This window comes from Lathamus discolor, chromosome 12 (genome assembly GCF_037157495.1).
Source record: "Lathamus discolor isolate bLatDis1 chromosome 12, bLatDis1.hap1, whole genome shotgun sequence".
NCBI lineage: Eukaryota > Metazoa > Chordata > Aves > Psittaciformes > Psittacidae > Lathamus > Lathamus discolor.
In genome coordinates, this window is record NC_088895.1 from 1,227,965 (window position 1) to 1,249,640 (window position 21,676).

Sequence of the window (21,676 nt, forward strand, 5' to 3'; positions counted from 1 at the left end):
GTCCCATCTCCATCCCCATCAGCCTGCAGAGATGAACACGGCTCCTCAGGGGCAGCTCAAGGCCATCAGGGTTGAAGCACAGAAGAAAGTTACAAAGATTAGAACAAGGTGTTACTCTGAGAGTTTATGTAGATAGATGCGTATAGATGATGGAATTACTTCACACTGCATCACATCCATTGTACCATGTCATATGTATTACCAGTAATACAGTATCAATCAGATGTAATATTACAATGCATTCTGTAATTTGTCTCTGAACTCAAATAGCCCCAAGCAAGCCCGAGGTGACACCATGTGTCTGCATCCACCTGCACAAGGGAAGTGCAGGACAGTGGGACCACTCCTAGCACTATAGGGCCACCCCATTCCCCGAGCCTGTACACAGGAATACCCACATGTAGGTTATTCCAGAAACTCCCCTTAGGGCTCCAAGACACATGGGTGCTCTGGGATCAGTGCTCCAGAGACATGCTGTCTGTGGACACTGAGTGTGGGTCACCAGGACCACAAGAGTTAAATGTGTGGCCAAGAGGGCAGGCGAAGGCAGTGACCTCCACAGGGCCCTGCTGGGATGAGTTTCAGCTTGAAGTCAGTTTCCCAACAGCTCACACCAGATTCTCAGTGCTATTCCAGGGCATGTGGGGCAAGACAACTTCTGCGGCACCAGGAGCTGAGCTGCTCAGAGCTTTCCAATGCAGAAACATCCCAATTGCCGCAGCACAGCCCAGACCTGCCCTCTGCCCCTCTGCGGCAGTCAGGCACCAGGACCAGCCTCGCAGACAGCACTGCACAGGACACCTCCACACCTGCTCCAGAAGCTGCCACCCCATCCCTCTCCTCCATGCAGGCAAAGCTGGCACCACAACAGCATCGCTAGCACTGCGGTCAGTGTCACTGCCAGCCAGTTCTTCATAGGAGAGGGGCAGCTCTGCTCTGGAGCCAGGCTGAGAGAGCTGGGCTGGGGCAGCCTGGACAAGAGAAGGCTCCTGAAGGGGAGACCTGAGAGCAGTTCCAGTGCCTAAAGGGGCTGCAGGGAACCTGGAGAGGGGCTTGGGACAAGGGCCTGTAGGGACAGGCCAAGGGGAATGGCTTGAACCTGCCCGAGGGGAGACTGAGATGAGCTCTTAGGCAGAAGCTCTTCCCTGTGAGGGTGCTGAGGCGCTGGCCCAGGGTGCCCAGAGAAGCTGTGGCTGCCCCATCCCTGGCAGTGCTCAAGGCCAGGTTGGACACAGGGGCTTGGAGCAAGCTGCTCCAGTGGAAGGGGTCCCTGCCCGTGGCAGTGGCTGGGACTGGAGGAGTTTTAAGGTCCCTTGAACCCAAGCCAGGCTGGGACTCTGTGATCTCAGCAGCCGCTTTGGGGAGCCCAGGCGCAGTGCAGGGGCTGCTGTACCTGCGCCATGAAGGCAAAGCAGCTGCTGAAGAGCAGAACCAGCCTTTGCCCAAGCAGGCGCTTTGCCGGGTCAGACCCCTCTGCTGGGGCTCTGGGGCAGCAGCAGGATTTCACCAGCAGGTCCCACAGCCCCAGCGCAGCTCCAGGCCCTGGTGCTCCATAAAGGGCATTAGAACCCTCTGACCGAGCGCCCGTGTCCAGCAGTTCCCGTCACAGGGCAGGAACAGTTTATTTTTAGAGCTCAGGCTCAGCAACATCCATTTCCGCAGCAGCCATCGAGCGGCTCCGACAGCTCCAGCCCCGCTGCTGGCACACAACAAAGGCGATGCTGTTTGTCAGCAGGACAGTGTGAGCCGGCCGGGGCAAGCAGGAGCCCACAGACACAGGGGCAGCGGCAGCAGCAGTGTGCCAGGGCGGAACACATGAACGGGAGCAGGAAAAGCGGGGGGCTGCTCGCTTCGGGGCTCTGCAGCTCCGGGTGTGCTCATGCACACCCCGGTGTGGTGTCAGAGGAGGACAGTTACACCTTTGGAGACAGGTATTGACCAGCACAGCCCAGCACCACAAGGAGAGCTGCGTTCTGAAGCCTTCCAACAGCACAAGAGTTGGCTTCTGCTGCACAGCTTTAAAGTAGAACATGTTGAAGACCAAACATCTATAGAATCATGGAGTCACAGCCTGGTTTGTTTTGAAGGGACCTTAAAGCTCCTCCAGCCCCAACCCCTGCCCCGGGCAGGGACCCCTTCCACTGGAGCAGCTTGCTCCAAGCCCGTGTTCAATCTGGCCTTGAACATGTACATTGCAGAGGTGCACTTGCACTGACTTCCAAGCCTCAGGCTGTCCTTCCCTCAATCCAGAATGCCACGGAACGGGGGAGTCAATGCCACACACAGGAACCACCGGCGCTCCTGGCACTGCCAGGGCAGGCCACAGACGTGACGTGGTTTCTCTTCATCCTCCATCAGTACCCAAACAGTGAAGGCAAACTCACCAAGCTTCAAGCATCTGAAACCAAGGAGTGACAGAATGGCCCTTTAACCAGGGCTGGAGGCACCTCAGGAGGCCTCAGGGCCACTCTCCTGCCCAGGAGCAACCAGATGAGGTTGCTCAGGACCTTGTCTAGCCACAGCTTGAGAATAGCCAGGCATTTCCTTCACCTCTCCAGCCCCTATCCCAGTTCTCAGCCCCCACTCCCAATTAAAACATGTTTCCTTGTGTCCATACGGGATTTCCGTGCTCTGGTACCAGCCCGTTGCCTCATCCCATCACAAGCACAGCCATGTCCTCTCCACACACTCCCACCATGGGCAGCAGACAAACCTCCTCCTCCTCCTCTCCAGCCTTGTTCAGGGGACCCCACAGCAGACCCACAGCCCTGAGGGGCTGAGCAGAGGGGATGGTCCCTTCCCTCAACATGCTAATGCAGCCAGAGAGACTGCTGTCCCCTGACAGCCCCTTGGTGTCCACATGGGCCCACCAAGGGCTCTTCTGCCTTCACGCCAGCTACCCCAGGGCAGGGCTGGCATCTGCCACTGCTGAACATCACAAGGATCCATCACCCTGTTTCTCCTGCCTGCCACGGTCCCTCTGAAACCCAGACGTGCCTTCTCTCTGCTACAATTGCTGTCACCCAGAGCCCGGCTGTGCTGCACTCACCCGTTAATAAACACATTATAAAGCAAATACCAGGACTAATGTGGTGTCACATCTCCAAAACAAACCTCAGCTGCTCTGCTCAGACACTACACACTAACAACTGTGAAGCCACACACTGCTTATTCCTAACCCATCCTTGGCAGGGTATGGCCACCATGAGCAACAGCACCACGCCAGCTTCCAAAGGGGGTCCCATGGGTTGTCCCAAGCCCATGAAGGTACCGTAAGCTGACAGCACACCAAGCATGCCCCACACGGCTCGCACAATGCGCGGCTCACACAATGCATGGCTCACACAACGCGCGGCTCACCTTCTGTACCACCACAAACTGACTGTTGCATTGAGCACTCTACTCCCTCCTGCTTATGAAAATGACACGCAAGAGACATTCCTAGCTGGGGTGCCCGGAGCAGCCCCTTCCCAACACAGACCCAACCAGCAAGGAAAGGAACAATCCTACATGGACGAAATAAAGGCACATCTTAGTTTCATCTCAGCACACACTAAAACCTGCAGCACTTTGCGCTCCATATGCTCTCCTGGGAACACCCCAGAGGGAACATGGCAGTAATAAAAGTGGATAAACAGAATCCAGCTTCAGTCACAGGAACACACACACTGGGAAGAGCAAAGCTGGAGGGTCTCAGTCCTTGAGAAACAAAGGATGGGATTGTGAAGTGCGCAGCCCTGACACGTGGCCACTGAGGAGTCGCCTTCCAGTGCCTCCAAAAAGGACTTCAAACCACAGGCTTCAACACTTCACTAACACTGAACCGGCTGCAGTCTCAGCTGGCAACCCCCTGCTGCTCATCACCTCCAAAGTCACAGAATGGTTCGAGGTCGAAGGGCCCTTAAAGCTCCTCCAGCCCCAGCCCCAGCCCCTGCCACGGGCAGGGACCCTTCCACTGGAGCAGCTTGCTCCAAGCCCCTGTGTCCAACCCGGCCTTGAGCACTGCCAGGGATGGGGCAGCCACAGCTTCTCTGGGCACCCTGTGCCAGCGCCTCAGTACCCTCACAGGGAAGAGCTTCTGCCCAAGAGCTCAGCTCAGTCTCTCCTGGGGCAGGTTCAAGCCATTCCCCTTGGCCTGTCCCTACAGGCCCTTGTCCCAAACCCCTCTCCAGGTTCCTGCAGCCCCTTTAGGCACTGGAGCTGCTCTCAGGTCTCCCCTTCAGGAGCCTTCTCTTCTCCAGGCTGCCCCAGCCCAGCTCTCTCAGCCTGGCTCCAGAGCAGAGCTGCTCCAGCCCTCACAGCATCCCCATGGCCTCCTCTGGCCTTGCTCCAACAGCTCCAGGTCCCATTTGTGCTTTACATTGAGGAGCAACTCTGGATCACCAGGGGAATTTTAACCAAACCCCTGTCCTGCAGCCTTTCCTGGAAAACACAAGGATTTCCTGCAGTAAGTGACAAACCCCAGTGTACATCCCTGCAGCCCCTTCAAGTGCTCTGAAGCGAGGCACAGCTCCATCCATGCCACCAAACCCTGAGGCACCACATCACCACAGACAGTGTGTGACACAGCAGCACTTAAACCTCCCTCATAGGTTTCCTGTATCTCCTTTAGGCACTGGAGCTGCTCTCAGGTCTCCCCTTCAGGAGCCTTCTCTTGTCCAGGCTGCCCCAGCCCAGCTCTCCCAGCCTGGCTCCAGAGCAGAGCTGCTTCAGCCCCCGCAGCATCCCCATGGCCTCCGCTGGAGTCACCCGAGCAGGTCCAGGAGGCCATGAAGATGACCAGATGGTCTTTAAGCCAAAAAGGTTCTTCTCTAACCATGTCATCTCCCCTCATGCACAATCCATGTGGAGGTAAGGATCATGTCACTGTCTGACTGGCACAAGCACATCTCCATCACCCATGTCCAATCTGCAGCCCAATACACCCAAACTCACCCCATCCTCCGGGCTGGCACCGGGGTGCTTTTCACACGCTTCCAAGCGGAGCCATCACTCCTGACAGTTGCTGAAGACCTGAAAGAAAAAGTTGGTGGAGCCACCCCTGTGCACTTCACAGGAGAAGAGACACGTCCAAAGCCCTGCAGGCTTCCCAGCACCGACGATGGAGTTGCCATGGACCTCCTGTGTTGTGCAAACGCTCTAATTCTGTGCTGGGACAAGTGCTGGGCACAAAGCACTGAGTCAGCTGGGAAGAGCCCGACACTGTGCTCTGCAACACAGCCCAGCATCACCCAGCGCTGCAGGGAGCAGCCCTGAGGACACGGAGCCAGGACCTGAGTGTGTGCCCCGCAGCAGGAGCCTCAATGTCCTCCCAAGCAGCTCTGCTGCAACCCTGGTACCACACCTGAGAGGCAGGCCAGGGAGAGCAGCAGCGTGCTGTTCTTTAGCAGAGCACGCAGCCACCGCGCTCCACAGCCATACGGGCTGACAGCCTGAGAACAAAGATCTTGTGCGCTGAGATCAGCGGCTCAGGGAGGGGATCCTGCCCCTCTGCTGCTCTCTGGGGAGACCCCCCCTGCAGCCCTGATCCAGCTCTGGGGCAGCAGCACAAGAGGGACGTGGAGCTGCTGAAGCGAGGCCAGAGGAGGCCATGGGGATGCTGCGAGGGCTGGAGCAGCTCTGCTCTGGAGCCAGGCTGAGAGAGCTGGGCTGGGGCAGCCTGGACAAGAGAAGGCTCCTGAAGGGGAGACCTGAGAGCAGCTCCAGTGCCTAAAGGGGCTGCAGGAAACCTATGAGGGAGCTTTAAGCTCCCTCACACCCACACCAGTTTGTGACTGTGCAAGGCACGACTGCTGGATGCAGGGCAGACACACGTGATAACTGCTCTCTAACACGCACAAGGCAGCCAATGCTCTTACACTGCAAGCATTCCATCACTGTGCAGCACTGTCTGCTCCACGATACACTTGTGAGCAGGAGCAGACCCAGCAGTGCTGCAATGTCACACAGGGATGAGAACATCACCTGGTGACAGCAGGAGGCTAGGAAGACAGAGAGCAACATGCCACATTGCCAAACAGTTTTGGAGCAAGCCCAGACTTGCAAAGGCAATGTGAGTGCCTGGAATAGGACCAAGGAGGAGATTTAGAATCAAAGAATAGTTTGGGTTGGAAGGGACCTTAAAGCTCCTCCAGTTCCAACCCCTGCCATGGGCAGGGACCCCTTCCACTGGAGCAGCTTGCTCCAAGCCCCTGTGTCCAACCTGGCCTTGAGCACTGCCAGGGATGGGGCAGCCACAGCTTCTCTGGGCACCCTGGGCCAGCGCCTCAGCACCCTCACAGGGAAGAGCTTCTCCCTTATCTCCAACCTGAACTTCCCTTGTTTCAGTCTGAACCCATCACCCCTTGTCCTATCACTCCAGTCCCTGATGAAGAGCCTCTCTCTGCATCCTTGTAGCCCCCTTCAGACACTGGAAGCTGCTCTGAGGTCTCCAGCAGCTTCTCTTCTCCAGGCTGAACAGCCCCAATGCTCTCAGCCTGACTCCATACAAGGTGCTGCAGGCCCTGCTTATCTTCATGGCCTCCTCTGGACTTGCTCCAACAGCTCCATGTTCTTAAGCTGGGGACACCAGCACTGAACCCAGTGCTGCAAGTGGGGTCTCATGAGAGTAGAGGGGCAGGATCCCCTCCTTGACCTGCTGCTCATGCTCTGGGGATGCAGCCCAGGACACAGAACATTTGTTGTGCTCTTACCCCATTGCTGCCACTGCCAATGGACTCATATCTGCCCTGTCGTACCACGCTTTCAGTTTGCATCTTTACTTGTGAGGTTGATTCCTGCATCTCCTGAAGGCTCAGCACTGGCCTGTGTGAGTCAGCAGTCACTGACCCACAGCAAGCAGCATGTCCAGCTTCGTTATCCTCCATCCCTAATCCTGCTGAGCATCCTGCCGCCCACAGACACCGACCCATGAATCAGTCATCACAAACACACTTTTCACCCTAAACCAAACCAAGGCTGATACCAAGTGTAGCACGATCCCTGCCAAGGTGCCACAGGAGTGATTGCAAGAATTGAACAGCATCAGGAAGACGACCTGAAGGGAAATGTAACACCTGCCGTGAGCTCAGGTTTTGGAGCGCTATCCCATTTAGGGGACAAACCTCCAGGCTGTTGCAGCAGGACGAGCTCCTGCCCTCTGACAGCAGCCTGGGGCTGCTGTCATCTCAGGGTGATGACAGAGCTGCTGGCCATGAGCAGCAGATCTACACGAAGCAAAGGGTTCTGCTATCACCACACACCAAAGTTACCTCAAATCACCCAAGCACATTCCAATGCAATTCATGTAAAGCACAGAACAATACAGGAAACTCAACGGTCTGACTTGCTGCAAAATAGGAATCAACCTTCAGGTGATGGAAGTGCAGGCTGCTGAGGAGCAATGAACTCCGCACATTGTGCTGGCTGGAAACTCCTCTTGAGGAGGAGCTCGGGTAGGTTAAAGGGTTACTGCAAGGGAAATCCCAGCAGGTTTCTCACACTACTTCTGACAAGAAGGCTCAGCTCCTTCACCAGTGATTCACTGTGGCACCGGGGCGACAAGCACAAACTGAAACCTGGAACTGGAGCAAGCAGGGTCAGAGCTGAATTCCTATTACCCTGGCAAAGAACAGGCGTAGGAGCTACAGCCACAGGGAAGCAATGCCATCACCTCAGCGTGCCCGGGCCAGCCATGCCAATGGACACAGCCCAAGGCTGATGGCAGTCTAAGGGGAGCAGCAGCCACCCCACACAGCCCTTGGCTGCAACAGGCAGAGCTGACCCAGCACCAGCACATAGGGAGCAGCACAGGACCAGAGCACTGACCTTCCCCTGCCCCTGCAGAGGACAGAACAAAGGCTGCAGCAAAGGCGGAACCACACCAACAGGTTCTCCAGCAACTAAAGCTAGAGCAATTGAGCCCAGAAGGGTGAGAGGCACATTCCTCTCCATAAACACCCAAGCACCTGAGCCCACAAACATGCTTCAGGAGCAAACAGCTGCAGGAGCTACAGCTGCAGTGTGACAGTTCACAGTGCACATCTCCTTGAGACAGCAACACAGACTGGGGTCACTACACAGAGCCACAGGCATTGCCCCGCTCAAAGCTTCAGCTCTGCACAAGACAGACCAGTTACTCTGCTACAGTTCCATCAAATGAAGCACTTGGGTCAGTACATTTAAGACTGTATGGGTGGAAATAAAGGATCAAGATAGTTGACAGCTCTTGTGCTGCTGGGACGTGCCAGGCCTGGCTGGAGGTGGGCAAGCGCCGTGTCCCCAGTGACAGAGAGGAGGCTCCTCAGAAACAGGCAAAGGATGAACAAGAATGGACAGCAAAGTGCCATGGGGATAAAGTGAGCGCCAGGGGGAAACTGTGTGAGAGAGAACAGGGATTGTTTAAAACAAGGAGCTCAAAGTCACCGTGCAGCTACAGGGCTGTCCCCAAAACCTGTGTGCTGCAGCACCCCAAGGATGGCCAACAGAGAAGGACAGGACATCCTTCCAACAACTAAAGGGGCTGCAGGAAACCTGGAGAGGGGGCTTGGGACAAGGGCCTGTAGGGACAGGCCAAGGGGAATGGCTTGAACCTGCCTGAGGGGAGACTGAGCTGAGCTCTTAGGCAGAAGCTCTTCCCTGTGAGGGTGCTGAGGCACCGCACTGGGAATCAATGATATTCAGCCGCTCCTACGCCTGCTGAGGGACCAGTTATTACAGGAATCATTCTAGGAAAGCATCTCTCTCCTCATTTTATAATGTCCAAATCAAATAGAAGGAAACATTTTACCCCCAAGGACTGTCCAACACTTAAGAGGAGAGGGGCCCCCCGAGGCTGCATAACCTCATACCTCGGAGGCATTGAAACCTCAGCAGCCTGGCTGGGGGCCCCGCATCAGAGGCTCTCAGCGGTCTCTTCTGGATGCCCTCAACTCCTCCACATCGCCAGTATCGGCAGCAGTTTCCAAGCTTCTTCCTGACCCCACCACCTCAGCTTTCAGCTGGAGTCTCAAGGCAAGAAGCAAGAAAAGCCCCTCTGTGTTGTACTCCAGACCTTACAGTGCTCACCAAAGGCTAACTGCTGGATACCCAACGGCGGTGAAGAACGCTGCTCTGGGAAACACCGAGCACGCATCCTGGGTGCGAGCTGCCCATGCCCTGCACCAGCCCAGCAGAACCCAGACAAGGCAGCTAAAGCATTCCCCTGCTGAAGGCTCTTCAGACACCAGCCCCTGAGTACAGGGCTGAGGACCAAAGCCACAGAGAGCACAACACGAAACTCAAGCTCTTTGAAATCTAAGAGAGCTGCTTGCAGAAGACAATGCTCACCTGGAGCATCGATCACAAGAGCCAATGTCAACCTTTGATGAATTAATACCTCAAGATCCTCTCTAATCTCCTTGAGAACACTTATCTGTTCAAGGTGATTAGATTCTCCTGGACAGGCTAATTACAGCTAATGATAACTCTGGGAGTGGCAGCCTGCCAGAGCAGCTCAGAAAGAGCGTGGATCATGAGCAAGCCAAGTAGAGCAGCTGTGCCCTGCGAAACTGCCTCCCTGCACAGGCATCACCTCGGGCATCACTGCAGGTTTCCAAGTCAGCCACAAGCCTTGGTCAGCCCAAGAGGGACGATCAAGGGCATTACAATGGTTCGAGTGCTGGGACTGAACCCCTTCCACTGAGCTTTGATGACTGGGTGGGCTTGCTCAGCATGAGCAGTGCCCAAGCATGGGGAAGCTGAAGTTCACCCCCGCCCAGACAAAACTTAACCACAACCTGTGCTTAGTTATGGGAACAAAGGCCTTGAGACCAGAGCAGATTGGAAGATGAAGGAGTTGCATCTCTTAGCAAGGAGCTACAACCTGAAAGAGGAAACCTAAGAGGAAATTTACAGCCAGCCTGGAGTCAAAGAAAGAACCCAGTGATGGAAGTGGAGACCCCAAACCAAATGTCACTGCTGGACCAAGAGGCACATGAACAGTGTGTGGCGGTCGGGTGCAGAACATCAGGGTATAAAGCCCCAGTGATCTCCTTGTCCTGGGTCCATGCCCAGAGGCTCCCAGCTCCAGCTGCTCCCATCCCTGTTCCACTCCAGTATTTACTTCAGAATTGAATGTCCAAGCCCCTGCTGGGGAAAACCCAAGGAGGAGAATTCTCCTTCCCACAACTCCCTTGCTGGGTGACTCCTGGAGCTCCTCAAGCCACGTGCATCACTCCAGAGCAGGGTATTGCAGGGGAAAACTGCAAGAATTACTCAGCTGTTATCACTCTGCACAGCTTCAGATCAGGGAAGATAAAGTGAAAGCACATGACCTGCAGGGAAGCTTCACTGGCAGTGGGAGTTGATGCCTTCATAGATTTACAAAGAACAGGCTTTATAACATTGAATCACGGAATCCCAGCCAGGTTTGGGCTCAAGGGACCTTAAAGCTCCCCCAGTCCCAACCCCTGCCACGGGCAGGGACCCCTTCCACTGGAGCAGCTTGCTCCAAGCCCCTGTGTCCAACCTGGCCTTGAGCACTGCCAGGGATGGGGCAGCCACAGCTTCTCTGGGCACCCTGTGCCAGCGCCTCAGCACCCTCACAGGGAAGAGCTTCTGCCTAAGAGCTCAGCTCAGTCTCCCCTCGGGCAGGTTCAAGCCATTCCCCTTGGCCTGTCCCTGCAGGCCCTTGTTCCAAGCCCCTCTCCAGGTTTCCTGCAGCCCCTTCAGGCACTGGAGCTGCTCTCAGGTCTCCCCTTCAGGAGCCTTCTCTTCTCCAGGCTGGCCCAGCCCAGCTCTCTCAGCCTGGCTCCAGAGCAGAGCTGCTCCAGCCCTCGCAGCAACCCCATGGCCTCCTCTGGCCTCGCTCCAGCAGCTCCACGTCCCTCTTGTGCTGCTGCCCCAGAGCTGGATCAGGGCTGCAGGGGGAGTCTCCCCAGAGCACAGCAGAGGAGCAGGATCCCCTCCCTGAGCTGCTGCTCACACTCGTTTTGGGAAAATACACTCCATTTGGAAAGAAACACTTTAATTGGAAGCTTAATTCAGCAGAACTTCCCTGTGAAACCAAGCAGGCAGCAAAGAGGCATCACATGGGGCTGCGAGAGCCCCAGCGAGCAGCTCCTGCTGCCCACACACCCCGAAGGGAGCTCCGGATGGGCTGAGCTCAACTCGCCCAACAAACAAACCCACCAGGGATCTCCCCCAGGCAACGTGCTGGGCTGTTCCCTCAAGCAAAGCTCAGCAGTGAGCACTCAAAACAAAACCCCCAGCTTCATCTGCAACTACAGCAACCCACACCAGGAGCCACCCGGGCAGCACGGCACAGCTTATGCAATGAAGATGATTTCAGCATAGGAGCCAAGGGAGGTTTCTATCAGCTAGTCCCGAACAGCGAACAGAGGAACCAGCCGGGGTGTCTACCAGTGCAACCACCTCCCAAACTCAAGCTACAGAGGTTACAGAGGTGTCAAAAGCCAGTGAGGCGCAGCGAGGGCAGCACTGAACCTGCAAAGCCCTTTATCAGCACAGGCAGAAGAAGGCACCTCTGGCACACACCTTCTGAGCGGGGCTGAGCCCAAAGACCCAGCAGAAGGGACAACAGAGCAGCAGGAGACCTTTCCAGAGACATTCCTTGAACTCTGCACTCAAGTCAAACAAGCAGCAGTCTCCACGGCCGCTCATATGGAAGAAGACACATTGGAAGAGCTCCAGCCCAATACCTGGAGCTCTCTTGCTCCTGTCATTAGCCAGAAGGTGTAATTACAGCACAGAGCGGTGTGAGCTGGCACGGGCAGCATGGCCACCAGTGAAGAGCAGTGCTTTTGAAGAGCATCACAGAGGTTCCATTCCATCCACGAGAAACTTTCGCCACGTGCTGTACCTCTGTGCTCCCGACTCACAGCCACATTCACTCAGCTCTCATGGAGCCAGGGCTGAGAAGGCAGCACAGGACCCTGCTCTCCCCCAGCAGCTGCTGAAGGCTCCACGCTGGAGAGCAGCTCCAACCCCTTCGCATGCTGCTCACAATCATTTCCTTGGGTGTTTCTGTTTGTTGTTTCAACCTAAAACAGATCAAATGGTCTTAAAATAAACCCGGTCGTTCTGATCTGAAATAATTGGGGAAGAAAGCCACTTGTTTGCTCATGGCTGACTTGGCAGCAACACAGAACAAGAAATACTCTGACACGGGCTCAAGCGGAGCATTAGAACTTCCCCAACCCTCCCAAGACAGTGCTGCTGGTGCAGACCTGGACTAGTTCAAGAGCATAAGCACACCAGAAGGGATTAGAAAGGAATTAGCCAAACTGCTGCGAGGGAGCCACATTCTCAGGTGCATTACAGGGCATTCTTGTTGGGCTGGAGCTTGGGGGTGGGATTTAAACAAGTCCAAGTAGAGAAACACACCACTGACCTCCTGAGCTGCCGCCCACCACAGCCTGAGCACAGCACGCCGGTCCCAGATGTCCCTTCAGAGCTGCAGGGGTTTACATTAGCACCTGACAAGCTCCAGGATCTGCTTCAGGCTGGAGCACAGAGGGGACCAGAAGATTAACTCTGTGCCAGGAGGACAAACAGCTTCTGTGCAGCCTTTACAGAGCTGAACTTGCTCAGGGGGCTTGGTCCTTTAGAGGTGCACTATTTCATAAAGCTCTAACCATCATTAACACCCTGGCACAGAGCCAACACACGCTCCACAACAGCGAAGGTGACAGAGCACTTGTGTTCCAAGTGACACGAATAAACGGGATCCTGCCAGCAGGGAACACCCCCAACCCCTACAACACCAACGCGTTTACGTTTGGCCGACTGAGCGCAGACAGACAAGGGAAAGCACTAAGAGAACACCGCTCTGGATCGACCCTCACAGCCCTGGTCCCTGTGGCAGCACCGCCCCACAGCCTGCCCCACACCCGTCCCCTGCAGCAGCGGGGGAAGCGGGGCAGGGCTTGGGACTCACCCCGAGGCGCTGGAACCACCCTCCGGGCCCCAAGCCCGGCGCCACGGCCCCTGCCCGCGGGGATGGCCCGGCCCCGGCGGACGGAACCGCGGGTGCCGAGCACGGAGCAGCCCCAGGGGAGCAGCGCCGGCGGTGCCCGCGCGGGCGCCGGTGGCTCCGGCCGCGGGGAGGCTGCCGCAGCCGCTGCAGCAGCGGGGGGCGGAGGGACGGGGCTGAGCGGGGCGGCCCATGCCGGGGGGCGCGGAACGAGCACCCGGGCTGAGAGGATTCGAGCACAGCAAAGGCACGACCCGGACCCGGACCCGCACCCCCAAGGGGCTCGCCCCGCACGGGCGCAACCCGCGGGACGCCCGGAGGCCACCGCGCCAGGCCCCGCTCCGGCCCGCGGTACCTGTAGTAGCTGAGCAGCCCGTTGCTGAGCACGAACCAGCGGCGCTGGTAGCCCTTCAGGTAGTTGGTCCACTTGAAGAGCCAGCCCTTGTAGGTGTCGGAGCCCGGCGCGGCGGGCGGCCCGGCCCCCGCCGCCGTTCCGCGGCCGCCCGGCTCGGCGCTCATGGCCGGCGGGTCCCGGCGCGGAGCCCCACACCAGCCCGCGCGGCGCCGCCGCCGCCTCCCCCATAGACCCGCCGCGCTCCGCCAGGGGGCGGCGCCGCCGGCACGTGACGCGCCGCGCGAGGAGGGGGTGGCTGAGGAGAAGCGGCGCGGGCGCCCCCTGGCGGCGGGGCGGGAAAGGGCCCCGCCGCCATTTCGCGAGCCGCGGTTGTGGCGCTGCTGCAGCGGCTCTCTGGTACCCCATGGGGCCCCGGTAGAGCTCGGGGCGGCGGCCGGCGCCAGGAACGCCTCAGCCCTTCAGCTGCGGCTGCAGCGCGGGCAGAGCGGCGGGCACGGAGCAGCGCCCGGCAGCACTGCCCCGGCCCGGGCAGGGAGCTGCAGGCAGGGGCCGCGGGGTCGGCAGTGAGGAAGCGCCCGGAGCCCGCTCGCTTTAACACGGAGCGGAGCGGCGGGGGCCGCGGAGCGCAGCTCCCCGAGGGAAGGACGGGCACGGGGCGCAGCTCAGCCCTGGGCAGCACAGGGGCGCAGAGCTCCGCGCGGTGAAGGTGCTGCAGGGACGGGAGGAAGGGAGCCAAGGCGCTGGAGCCGGGCCCTGCGGGAGGGACGGGAGGGGGCACCCGCTGCAGAGCGGGGTCCGCGCCCAGCGCCACCGCCTGCTGCCCGGCTGCGGGACAGCCCCGGCAGGCAGCAGGACGCGGGCGGGCTGCGCCACGTCCCGCCTGGGGCTGCCCCCCTGCAGAGCGCCCGGCCAGCACTTGCGGCGCTTGTGCCCCTGCTGAGCCGCGGCCTGCAGCTTCCCCCTGCACAAAGGGGCACGGAGCCACGCAGCAGAAACCCTGCCAGGCGAAGGGGCTCATCCTGCCCCCGGGAACGACCTCACTGCCCCCTTCAGTAAGAGCACAAGCGAGGAGAGACTGAAGTGAAGGCGGCAAGGCAGGAACCTGCCCTCCTGGCCCAGCCCCTCCATCAGGAGACATCCTCCTCCCTGCAGGGGCAGCAAAGCCAGGCCTCAAGTGGTGAGAGCTGTCTTCATGCCACTGCTCCAACATGCTCCAGCTATGAGGGGCAGCCCCAGCCCTAGAGCCCTCAATGCAACTGCTCTCTCAAACCTGTTGCTTTGCCTGGAGGCGCTCAGTCCCAGCACAGTCAGCAGCTTTGCCAGGAGGAAGGAGAACAGATTTTGCGCTTTATTTCTTGCCCTTCTTGCCCTTGCCCTTCTTCTTTTTTGGCCTGTAGAGGCGCCGGACCAAGTAGCCTTTCCAGAGTGCCTGGATGCGGGCAGCAGCGCGGTTCTTGGTGTTCAGCTCCTTCAAAGCCTCCTCCTCCTTCTCCCGAAGCATCCTGCGTTCCTCCTCGATCTGGGTGTACTCCTGGAGAAGCAGAGCGTGTTTCTCTGTCAGCAGGGACAGCTGAGCCTTCTCCTCAGCATAGGCAGCATCAACCTCCTCGTACTCAGCCTAGCAAGAGAGCACATACCAGGTACAGCAGTTGTGAGAGCCTTCAGCAGCTCCTCCCTGTACATCCCTAGGTAAGGGTTCCTAAACCCATCCCAAACGCAAGCAGAGCCACAGCTGGGAGCAGAGCTGAATCCTTCCAAAGGGACTTGAAAAGGTGCCCAATAGCCAGGGAATTTCCTGAGACCAGGTCCTCACAGGATCTCACCATTCTCCCTGTGCTGCATCCACCCTCAGCTGGGACCTGAGCAGGTCAGAGCCCCTGCTGCAGATGCTCTGTACAGAGCCATGTATCACGATGGGTAAGGCTGAGCCCAAGTACCAGCTCTGCTGGGAAGGTATTTAGATGAGCAGCTCATCTGCTCTTCACTGCTGAGAGCATGTGAAAAGCCAGGCCATGGCAGCCTGGGAAAGGCAGTTTCCATGGTGGCACTGCCCTCTCAAGCTCAGCAGCAGTTTATGCCTTTCTTAATGGTCTTGAGGAAGCCACAGGGAGGTGGAAGATCAGGGGAACCAGCAGAGTGGATGTGTGATGCCTTAGTGAGTTCTGCCTCTAACATGCTGTGACATGGTGCCACCCAGCAGGAAACAACCCCATTGTTGAACCCCTGACAAGAGGGACCATCTCCTACAATTAGCAGCCAGCTTTTAGGCCCCTCCCCACATTTGGCTTTTTCGGTACCCCAGCAGCTTTTCTCCATCTCCATAAAGAGGGTGAGAGCAGGAAAACAGGTGGGGCTTTCTCAGAGGTGAGTGCTGAGTGCCCCTCAGCCTGCTGTGGTTCAGCCGGGACCAGTGGTATGCAGCCTGTTCGGTGTCTCAGCACATCTCCCTGGGGTGCCAGCAGAACCAGGAGTGTGATTTGGACACCAGGCAGGACTGAGGACTGAAGCCACACTGTCCCCTGGCAGCAGGTGGATGTGTGTGACAGAACGTGGCAACGTGGCTTTTGCTCCAAAAACAGTGGGATTTAGCAGCAGGTGTAACTGAAAGTCAAAGTAGCAGAGACCTCCTGAACACACAGGCGGGACAAACATAAAGCCTGTGCTGCTTCTGGATGGAGAACTGCCCCTCACTTCCACAGCCACCCATATGGGAGCCACATGTCCATGTGGACAGGAATCCACCTGAATGTGTCACCTCCTGGGAGAGCACAGCCCTGAAAGCAGATACCTGTTTTTCTGCCATGTCTGTGTCGTATTTCTGGACCCAGTTCCAAATCTCCATCTCCAATCTGCACTTCCTCTGAAACAAAAGACAAGTTCCTTGCAGGGACCTGAACCCTGGGAAAGAGTAGTCTAAGCTAGAGAACAGGGTAGCTTTGAGCCCCAGCACCACCACATGGGAGTGTAACACCTCCTTGTGGCAAGCTTCCTCCAGCTGACACACACTGTGCGCCCTCGTTTGGGATTCTCATGGGATATTCCCTGAGGCCAAAAGGGCCTTATTTGGTTTACAGCGTGGAGCCAGGGACTGAAACACATCTGAAAAGCACATTCTGCAGCTGGGGATGAACATGCCTGATGGAATGTGGCAAGTCATTGACAAACTGGGGCAACCACCCTCAAATCAGAGCAATAGAGAACTGCTAAACATGGAAGTGAGACGGAAAGAACTCAGAAAATGGTGTTTTTCAAAATGAAGGCTATACTGCGGTTCCCAGATACATCAGTTTACCCCTGTGCTCCACGGAACCATCAAGGGAAAGGTCAGCTAGAGCCCAGCACAAGTGTTTCCCGTATGGCAGCGACCCAGGGTGTCCCACGGGCTCCTAGGCCATCATGAGGTCACACCTCAGCTATTTAAACCACAACTGCAGTCTTGGGCCACGCAGGGCTAGAGGATGTCCTAAGGAGGGGGAAAGGAGACTTATGGGGTCAGGAAATGCCCCTGCCTGAGCATTGGAATGAGCTGAGCAACTCCCCAGCAAACACTGGAGTCAGTGCCTGGCAGCCTTGGAAGCAGCTGCCTGATAAAACCACTCCACTAAAGGAGGTGAAAATGCGGAGTTTTGGGAATTGTACTTTGTCACGGCCCAGCCCCACTGCCACCCTACATGGTTCAAAGCAAGAATGAAAGAGAATCCCCTTGCATATGTGTGCTACCCTGCACTTGTTTGGAGCAAATACCCACCAGGAGCAAACTGAGGGGGAATAACACCCCTTTTCCAGCTCTGGATTCTCTGTGTCACCAGCATGTCCTGCCCACTGCTCCTGTTTCCTCCTCCTGCATCTGCTCAGCACTGGGATAAATTACATTTACCCCTCACTCGACTCAACCCCATCCTTGGCTTGTGTCTTCAGCTGAGAGCCAGGCAGATCAGGAGCTGTTCAGCTCTGAGAACCAGCTGTGCTCAACCTTGAACACTACATCACCTCTAAAGATGGCTTTATCAAAGCCAATATTATGTCTGTCCTGCTTACCCTGCACCAAACCCTCATTTCTTTCACCTCTAGCACTGCTGCTCTGAACCTGCCCTGAGCCCAGGCTCCCTCCGTGCTGTATGAAGGTGTTTTCAGAGCTGAGGCAGCAGCAGGAGGAGGTGAGGGAGCTGCTCCACTGCTGTCACTGCAGGGTTGCTTGCCACCAGAACCAGCAGAGCGTGAGGACAGAGCAGGTAAGCTCTGACAAACAGCATGTGCATCCTGCCAGCAGCCAGCAGGAGCTGAGCCACTGCTTACAGCAGCCAGACCTGACAGCAACCCTCCAAGTTCTCCATCTCCTGGTCTAGAGCCCTCCTCCCATTTACCTTCCTGAGCACCAGCTCAGATGCTCGGTGCTCCACCACAAGTGCAGTGAGTTGTCTCTGTAGCTGCTCAATGTCCTGCTGCAGCCCAGCACACCTGCTCTGGGAGGCTTGCAGCTCCACCTTCTGCTGGTTTTCTCCTTCCTCCTTGATCCTCTGCAAGCTGATCTTGGAGTCTTTGGCCAGATCTTGAATTCTGGTTTTGAGGTCTTTGATCGTATTGTCCTTCTTGCTAATCTAGACCCAGAAAACAAGGGAAAGAAATATCACTGAGGAATGCTGGTGAGGTATAAGCCTGGCAGGAGGAGTATGGAACCCTTGTGAAGGCACAGGAGATTTAAGGAGCCACGCTGCTGATGTGGCAACAAGAGGGACCTGCCACTGCTGGCTGAGGGAACAGAGGTAGATTTACATGAGGTGCTCTGGAAACCTCCCCCTTCTGCTCATCTGGGGTCCTGTTAATAAAGGCAGAGAATGAACAAACCATAGTGAGACCCACCAGCACTGTTGTCTGAGGAACAGCCAAAATCAGAGCTAGTGGAGTGAGCCCCATGGCTCCCTCGAGCTTTGGGTTAGCTCAGAGTGAGTTCCTGGGGGACACAGCTCAGTGTGCTGTGCAAGAGAAATCCTGAGCTGGGACCAGTGGAACACATTCATTCATGATGCCCTGCCCAAGCTGCACATCAAGATCGCAAATGTCTGGATCCGCAGATCCCCAAAGAGCAGAGGGAATGGGGAAAGCAGGTCCTGGCCTCCATTAGCACCATTCAGTGCAGCAAGCACATGACAAAACCTTCCCCTCTGTCCCCTCTGGCAGGAAGGAGAGAGAAAAGCACACGTAGGAAACAAAGCGGTGCTTGTCAGGAGCTCAGCCTTGGCTGTGCCACAGGGCTCGCAGCAGGAGCCTGGGAAATGCCCATTCACTTCTCTGTGCCTCAGCTGCCTGCCCTCAACAAACGGAGGGCTCCTCAAACCACACATGAGCCACCAGTGCTCTGAGGCAGCTGGTGTCAGCACGCTGCAGCTCACAGCAATGGGGGCTTTAAGCAGAATGAAGATAGAGCAGACATTAAAGATGGATTTTAATAGAGCAAACTCTCCCTGGAATGACTTTTCCTCCTTTCAGCAGCAGTGAAGGGAGGCTTGTGCTGGCAGCTACAAGCACCACCACAGTAATTTGTGCCTGTCCTGCAGCTCCTTTGAAACACGCTGACTTGTGTCACTCAAGTTAGATGGTGAGAGCAGGTTCCAAACATGCCAAATTCCAGTTTTAAAGTAATCCAACATGCAATAAGCATTTTTCATTATATTTTCCATGAAAATAGTATCTTTTCTATTTAGGATCTGGGTTAGAAATCACTTCTGGAACTTCTTTAGGAATTGCAAGCAAGGGATGAGGTTTTAGCTTACCAAGTTTGGCTTCAGTTACACTGTGTTGGAAAACATACTCCTCCGATATCATACCTCATCCTCTCGAGTCTGAATTGCTGCTGCCAGCTTTGCCTGCAGGGCTGTGATTGCTTCAGTGTGCTTCTTAATCTGGAGGGAGATGTCTGCCACAAACTGGATCTTTCCTTCCTCTTCCACAGGACTAGTCAGGAGTCTCTCCAGCATGAAATTCCTGAACACCCCAAAGGCTCTGACAAACACTTCAGCTGGTGAGTCTGCCACCCTGGCTTTGGGTTTCAGAGCCTGGGGAAGTGAAGGGTTGGCCAGGAAGAGTCTCAGCACATTTCTAATGGAACATTTCAGACGCTGCTTTAGAAAGCAGAGATGGCCCCGTTGTTCCTCAGCTCTCGTGGTCTCTTCCCCAGAGCCGGCAAGCAGGCATTCCATTTCCATGGAAAGCTCTTGCAGCTCCAGCAGGTTCTTTGTGATCTCCGGACCCAGCATATCAGCAAACCTATCGAGAGAGTCTATCACACGTGCGATCAAACTGCTCATCTCCAGCTTGGCAGCTGTCTCATGCAAAACATTCATGATTCTTTCTGTCTCCATGCTGTCAGGTTTCAGCTGATGAGGGTCTAACATCTTCATGGCATCAAATGTGATCTTTGCCTTCTTTGGTGATGCCATGCCCTTCACCAAAGGCTTGCTGCATTGCTTCACATCCTGAGATGGGAGCACATCTGGATCCCCTGTTGCCATGGCTCCAGTGAGTTGAGCTCTTTGAAGTTGCCGATTTGTGAGCTGAGTGTTTGGAAGTCTAGCAAGGGCACTACATCTCTTACATGAGGTGAGAGTCAAAGATCATCAAGGTCCCTCTGCTGCTGCTGTCACAGACTCCTCCTAGGATTTTCTCTCTGCAAGGAAAACACAGTGAAGGCATTAGAGAAACTGTAATTTGGGAGCGCCTGGGAGTTTCAGCTGACACTGGAGCTCTCCCTGGGTCCGTGCATGGGGTCAGGACACGGGATCGTGCCTCAGGTGCATCGGACCTGGTCTGTGTCCCAGAGGCTGTGGAACACCCACAGGAAGGGAGAAGAGTAACGGACTCCTGCTGTGAAGGGTGGCGGGGAGAAACCTCCCACTGCTGGTGGGCAGCAGCTGAGGTGGGGATCACAGAATCACAGAAACAAACAGGCTGGAAAAGCCCTTTGAGCTCATCCAATCCAGCCGTTCCCCAGCACTGCCAAGGCCACCACCAACCCATGGCACTGCGGCCTCGTCTCCACGGTGTGTGAACGCTTGCAGGGCCGGTGGCTCCAGCCCTGCCCTGTTCCAGTGCCTGCCCCCCCCCCCGCGCTGCAGCTCTGCGGTCCCTAAGGAGCAGCCTGCAGGTCCCTGGGCCCAGTGTGGAGGGAAGGGCAGGGCTCTCAGTGTGAAACCTCCATCCTTGCGACCTGCGCTGCTGGAGGGAGGAGAGGGGAGCTGCATGCCTGGAGGAGCAAGAGGGGGGGAGCTGGGAACCGGGGGAACCCAGAGATCCCCGGCTACGGGAGAGTTAGAGGCTGGAGGGGTGAGGGGAATTGCCTCCGCTGGGGAGAGCCCCGGGAGAGGCTCAGGAGGGCCGGAGCAGGGCAAGGCCTGAGGAGAGGTCAGGGGCCGCAGCGGCCCGGGGGGGCTCGGGGTTATCCCGGCGGTGTCGGTGCCGGGCTGGCAGCGCACTCGGTCGCGGTCCGGTCCCGGCCCCTGCCGGCGCAGCCCCTGCGCACCCAGCCGCCTCCAGCGTCCTCCGGTTGCTCGGCAACCAGCTGGGGCGGGGCCTCTCCCAACAGCCAATGGCGTGCGGCTCTCACTGGGGCAATCACTTGATGGGCAGCGCCGCTGCCCAATGAGACCTCCCGTGAGGGGCGGGGGCCGCCATGTTGTAGCGCGGTGAGGCGGGAGCGCGGAGCTCCCGTGTCTGTAGTGGAGCAGGGGCGTCCCGAGCAGTGCGCGCGCAGCGCAGGGCACAGCGCAGGGCACAGCGCGCAGCGCAGGACACAGCGCAGGGCACAGCGCAGGACGCAGCGCACAGGGCACAGCGCGCAGGACACAGGACACAGGTGTCGTGGTTTAAACCCAACCACAAACCTCGTTCACTCACTCCCCCCTCTTCTTGCCCTCCCCCTGCTCCTGGAGGGACGGAGAGGAGAATCGAAAAGAATACAGCTCCCACGGGTTGAGATAAGAACAGTTTAGTAACTAAGGTAGAACACAAATCACTGCTGCTACCACCAATGATAATAATGGTAAAGGAAATAACAAGTGAAGAGAATACAACACCTCAACACCAGCTGACCAATAACTCACCCCACTCCCCGACCCATACCTCGTCCAACCCTGCAGTGAACCAGCCCTTCCGGGTAACTCCCAGTTACGTCCTGGCCATGCCGTGCTGTGGTAGTCATGCTCTTTGGTCAGTTTGGGTCAGGTGTCCTGTCTCTGCTTCCTCCCGGCCTCCCCTCCTCCCTGGCAGAGCAGGAGGCTCAGAAAGTCCTTGGGCAGACCAAACATTTGAGCAGCAACTGAAAACATCGGTGTTATCAGCACTGTTCCCAGGCCAGAAGATCAAAACAGCACTGC

At 56.9% G+C, this 21,676-nt stretch overlaps 2 protein-coding genes across 5 annotated transcripts in view; both read right to left on the minus strand.

Annotated features, from left to right (window-relative positions):
• The window catches only part of OSBP2 (oxysterol binding protein 2), an 82,337-nt gene extending 68,825 nt beyond the window's left edge, over window positions 1-13,512 (minus strand). Inside the window, exons 1-2 of one of the 4 annotated variants that reach the window (XM_065692158.1) lie at window positions 13,308-13,512; window positions 4,936-5,013 (exon numbers count right to left, since the gene is read on the minus strand). In XM_065692158.1, the coding sequence (XP_065548230.1) occupies window positions 4,936-5,013; window positions 13,308-13,471 (242 nt within the window). In that variant the 5' untranslated portion in view covers window positions 13,472-13,512. The remainder of the gene's footprint in view (window positions 1-4,935; window positions 5,014-13,307) is intronic. The other 3 variants (XM_065692159.1, XM_065692160.1, XM_065692161.1) reach the window with 3 other exon arrangements.
• Window positions 13,513-14,452: 940 nt separating this feature from the next.
• Window positions 14,453-20,839, minus strand: IQCD (IQ motif containing D). The gene is made up of 5 exons (XM_065692579.1): window positions 20,824-20,839; window positions 19,133-19,971; window positions 17,672-17,905; window positions 16,096-16,167; window positions 14,453-14,925 (listed from the first exon to the last, which is right to left on the minus strand). Exons 2-5 carry the CDS (start codon window positions 19,814-19,816, stop codon window positions 14,656-14,658), a joined length of 1,260 nt encoding a protein of 419 aa, XP_065548651.1. The 5' UTR covers window positions 19,817-19,971; window positions 20,824-20,839; the 3' UTR covers window positions 14,453-14,655.
• Window positions 20,840-21,676: the final 837 nt, after the last annotated feature.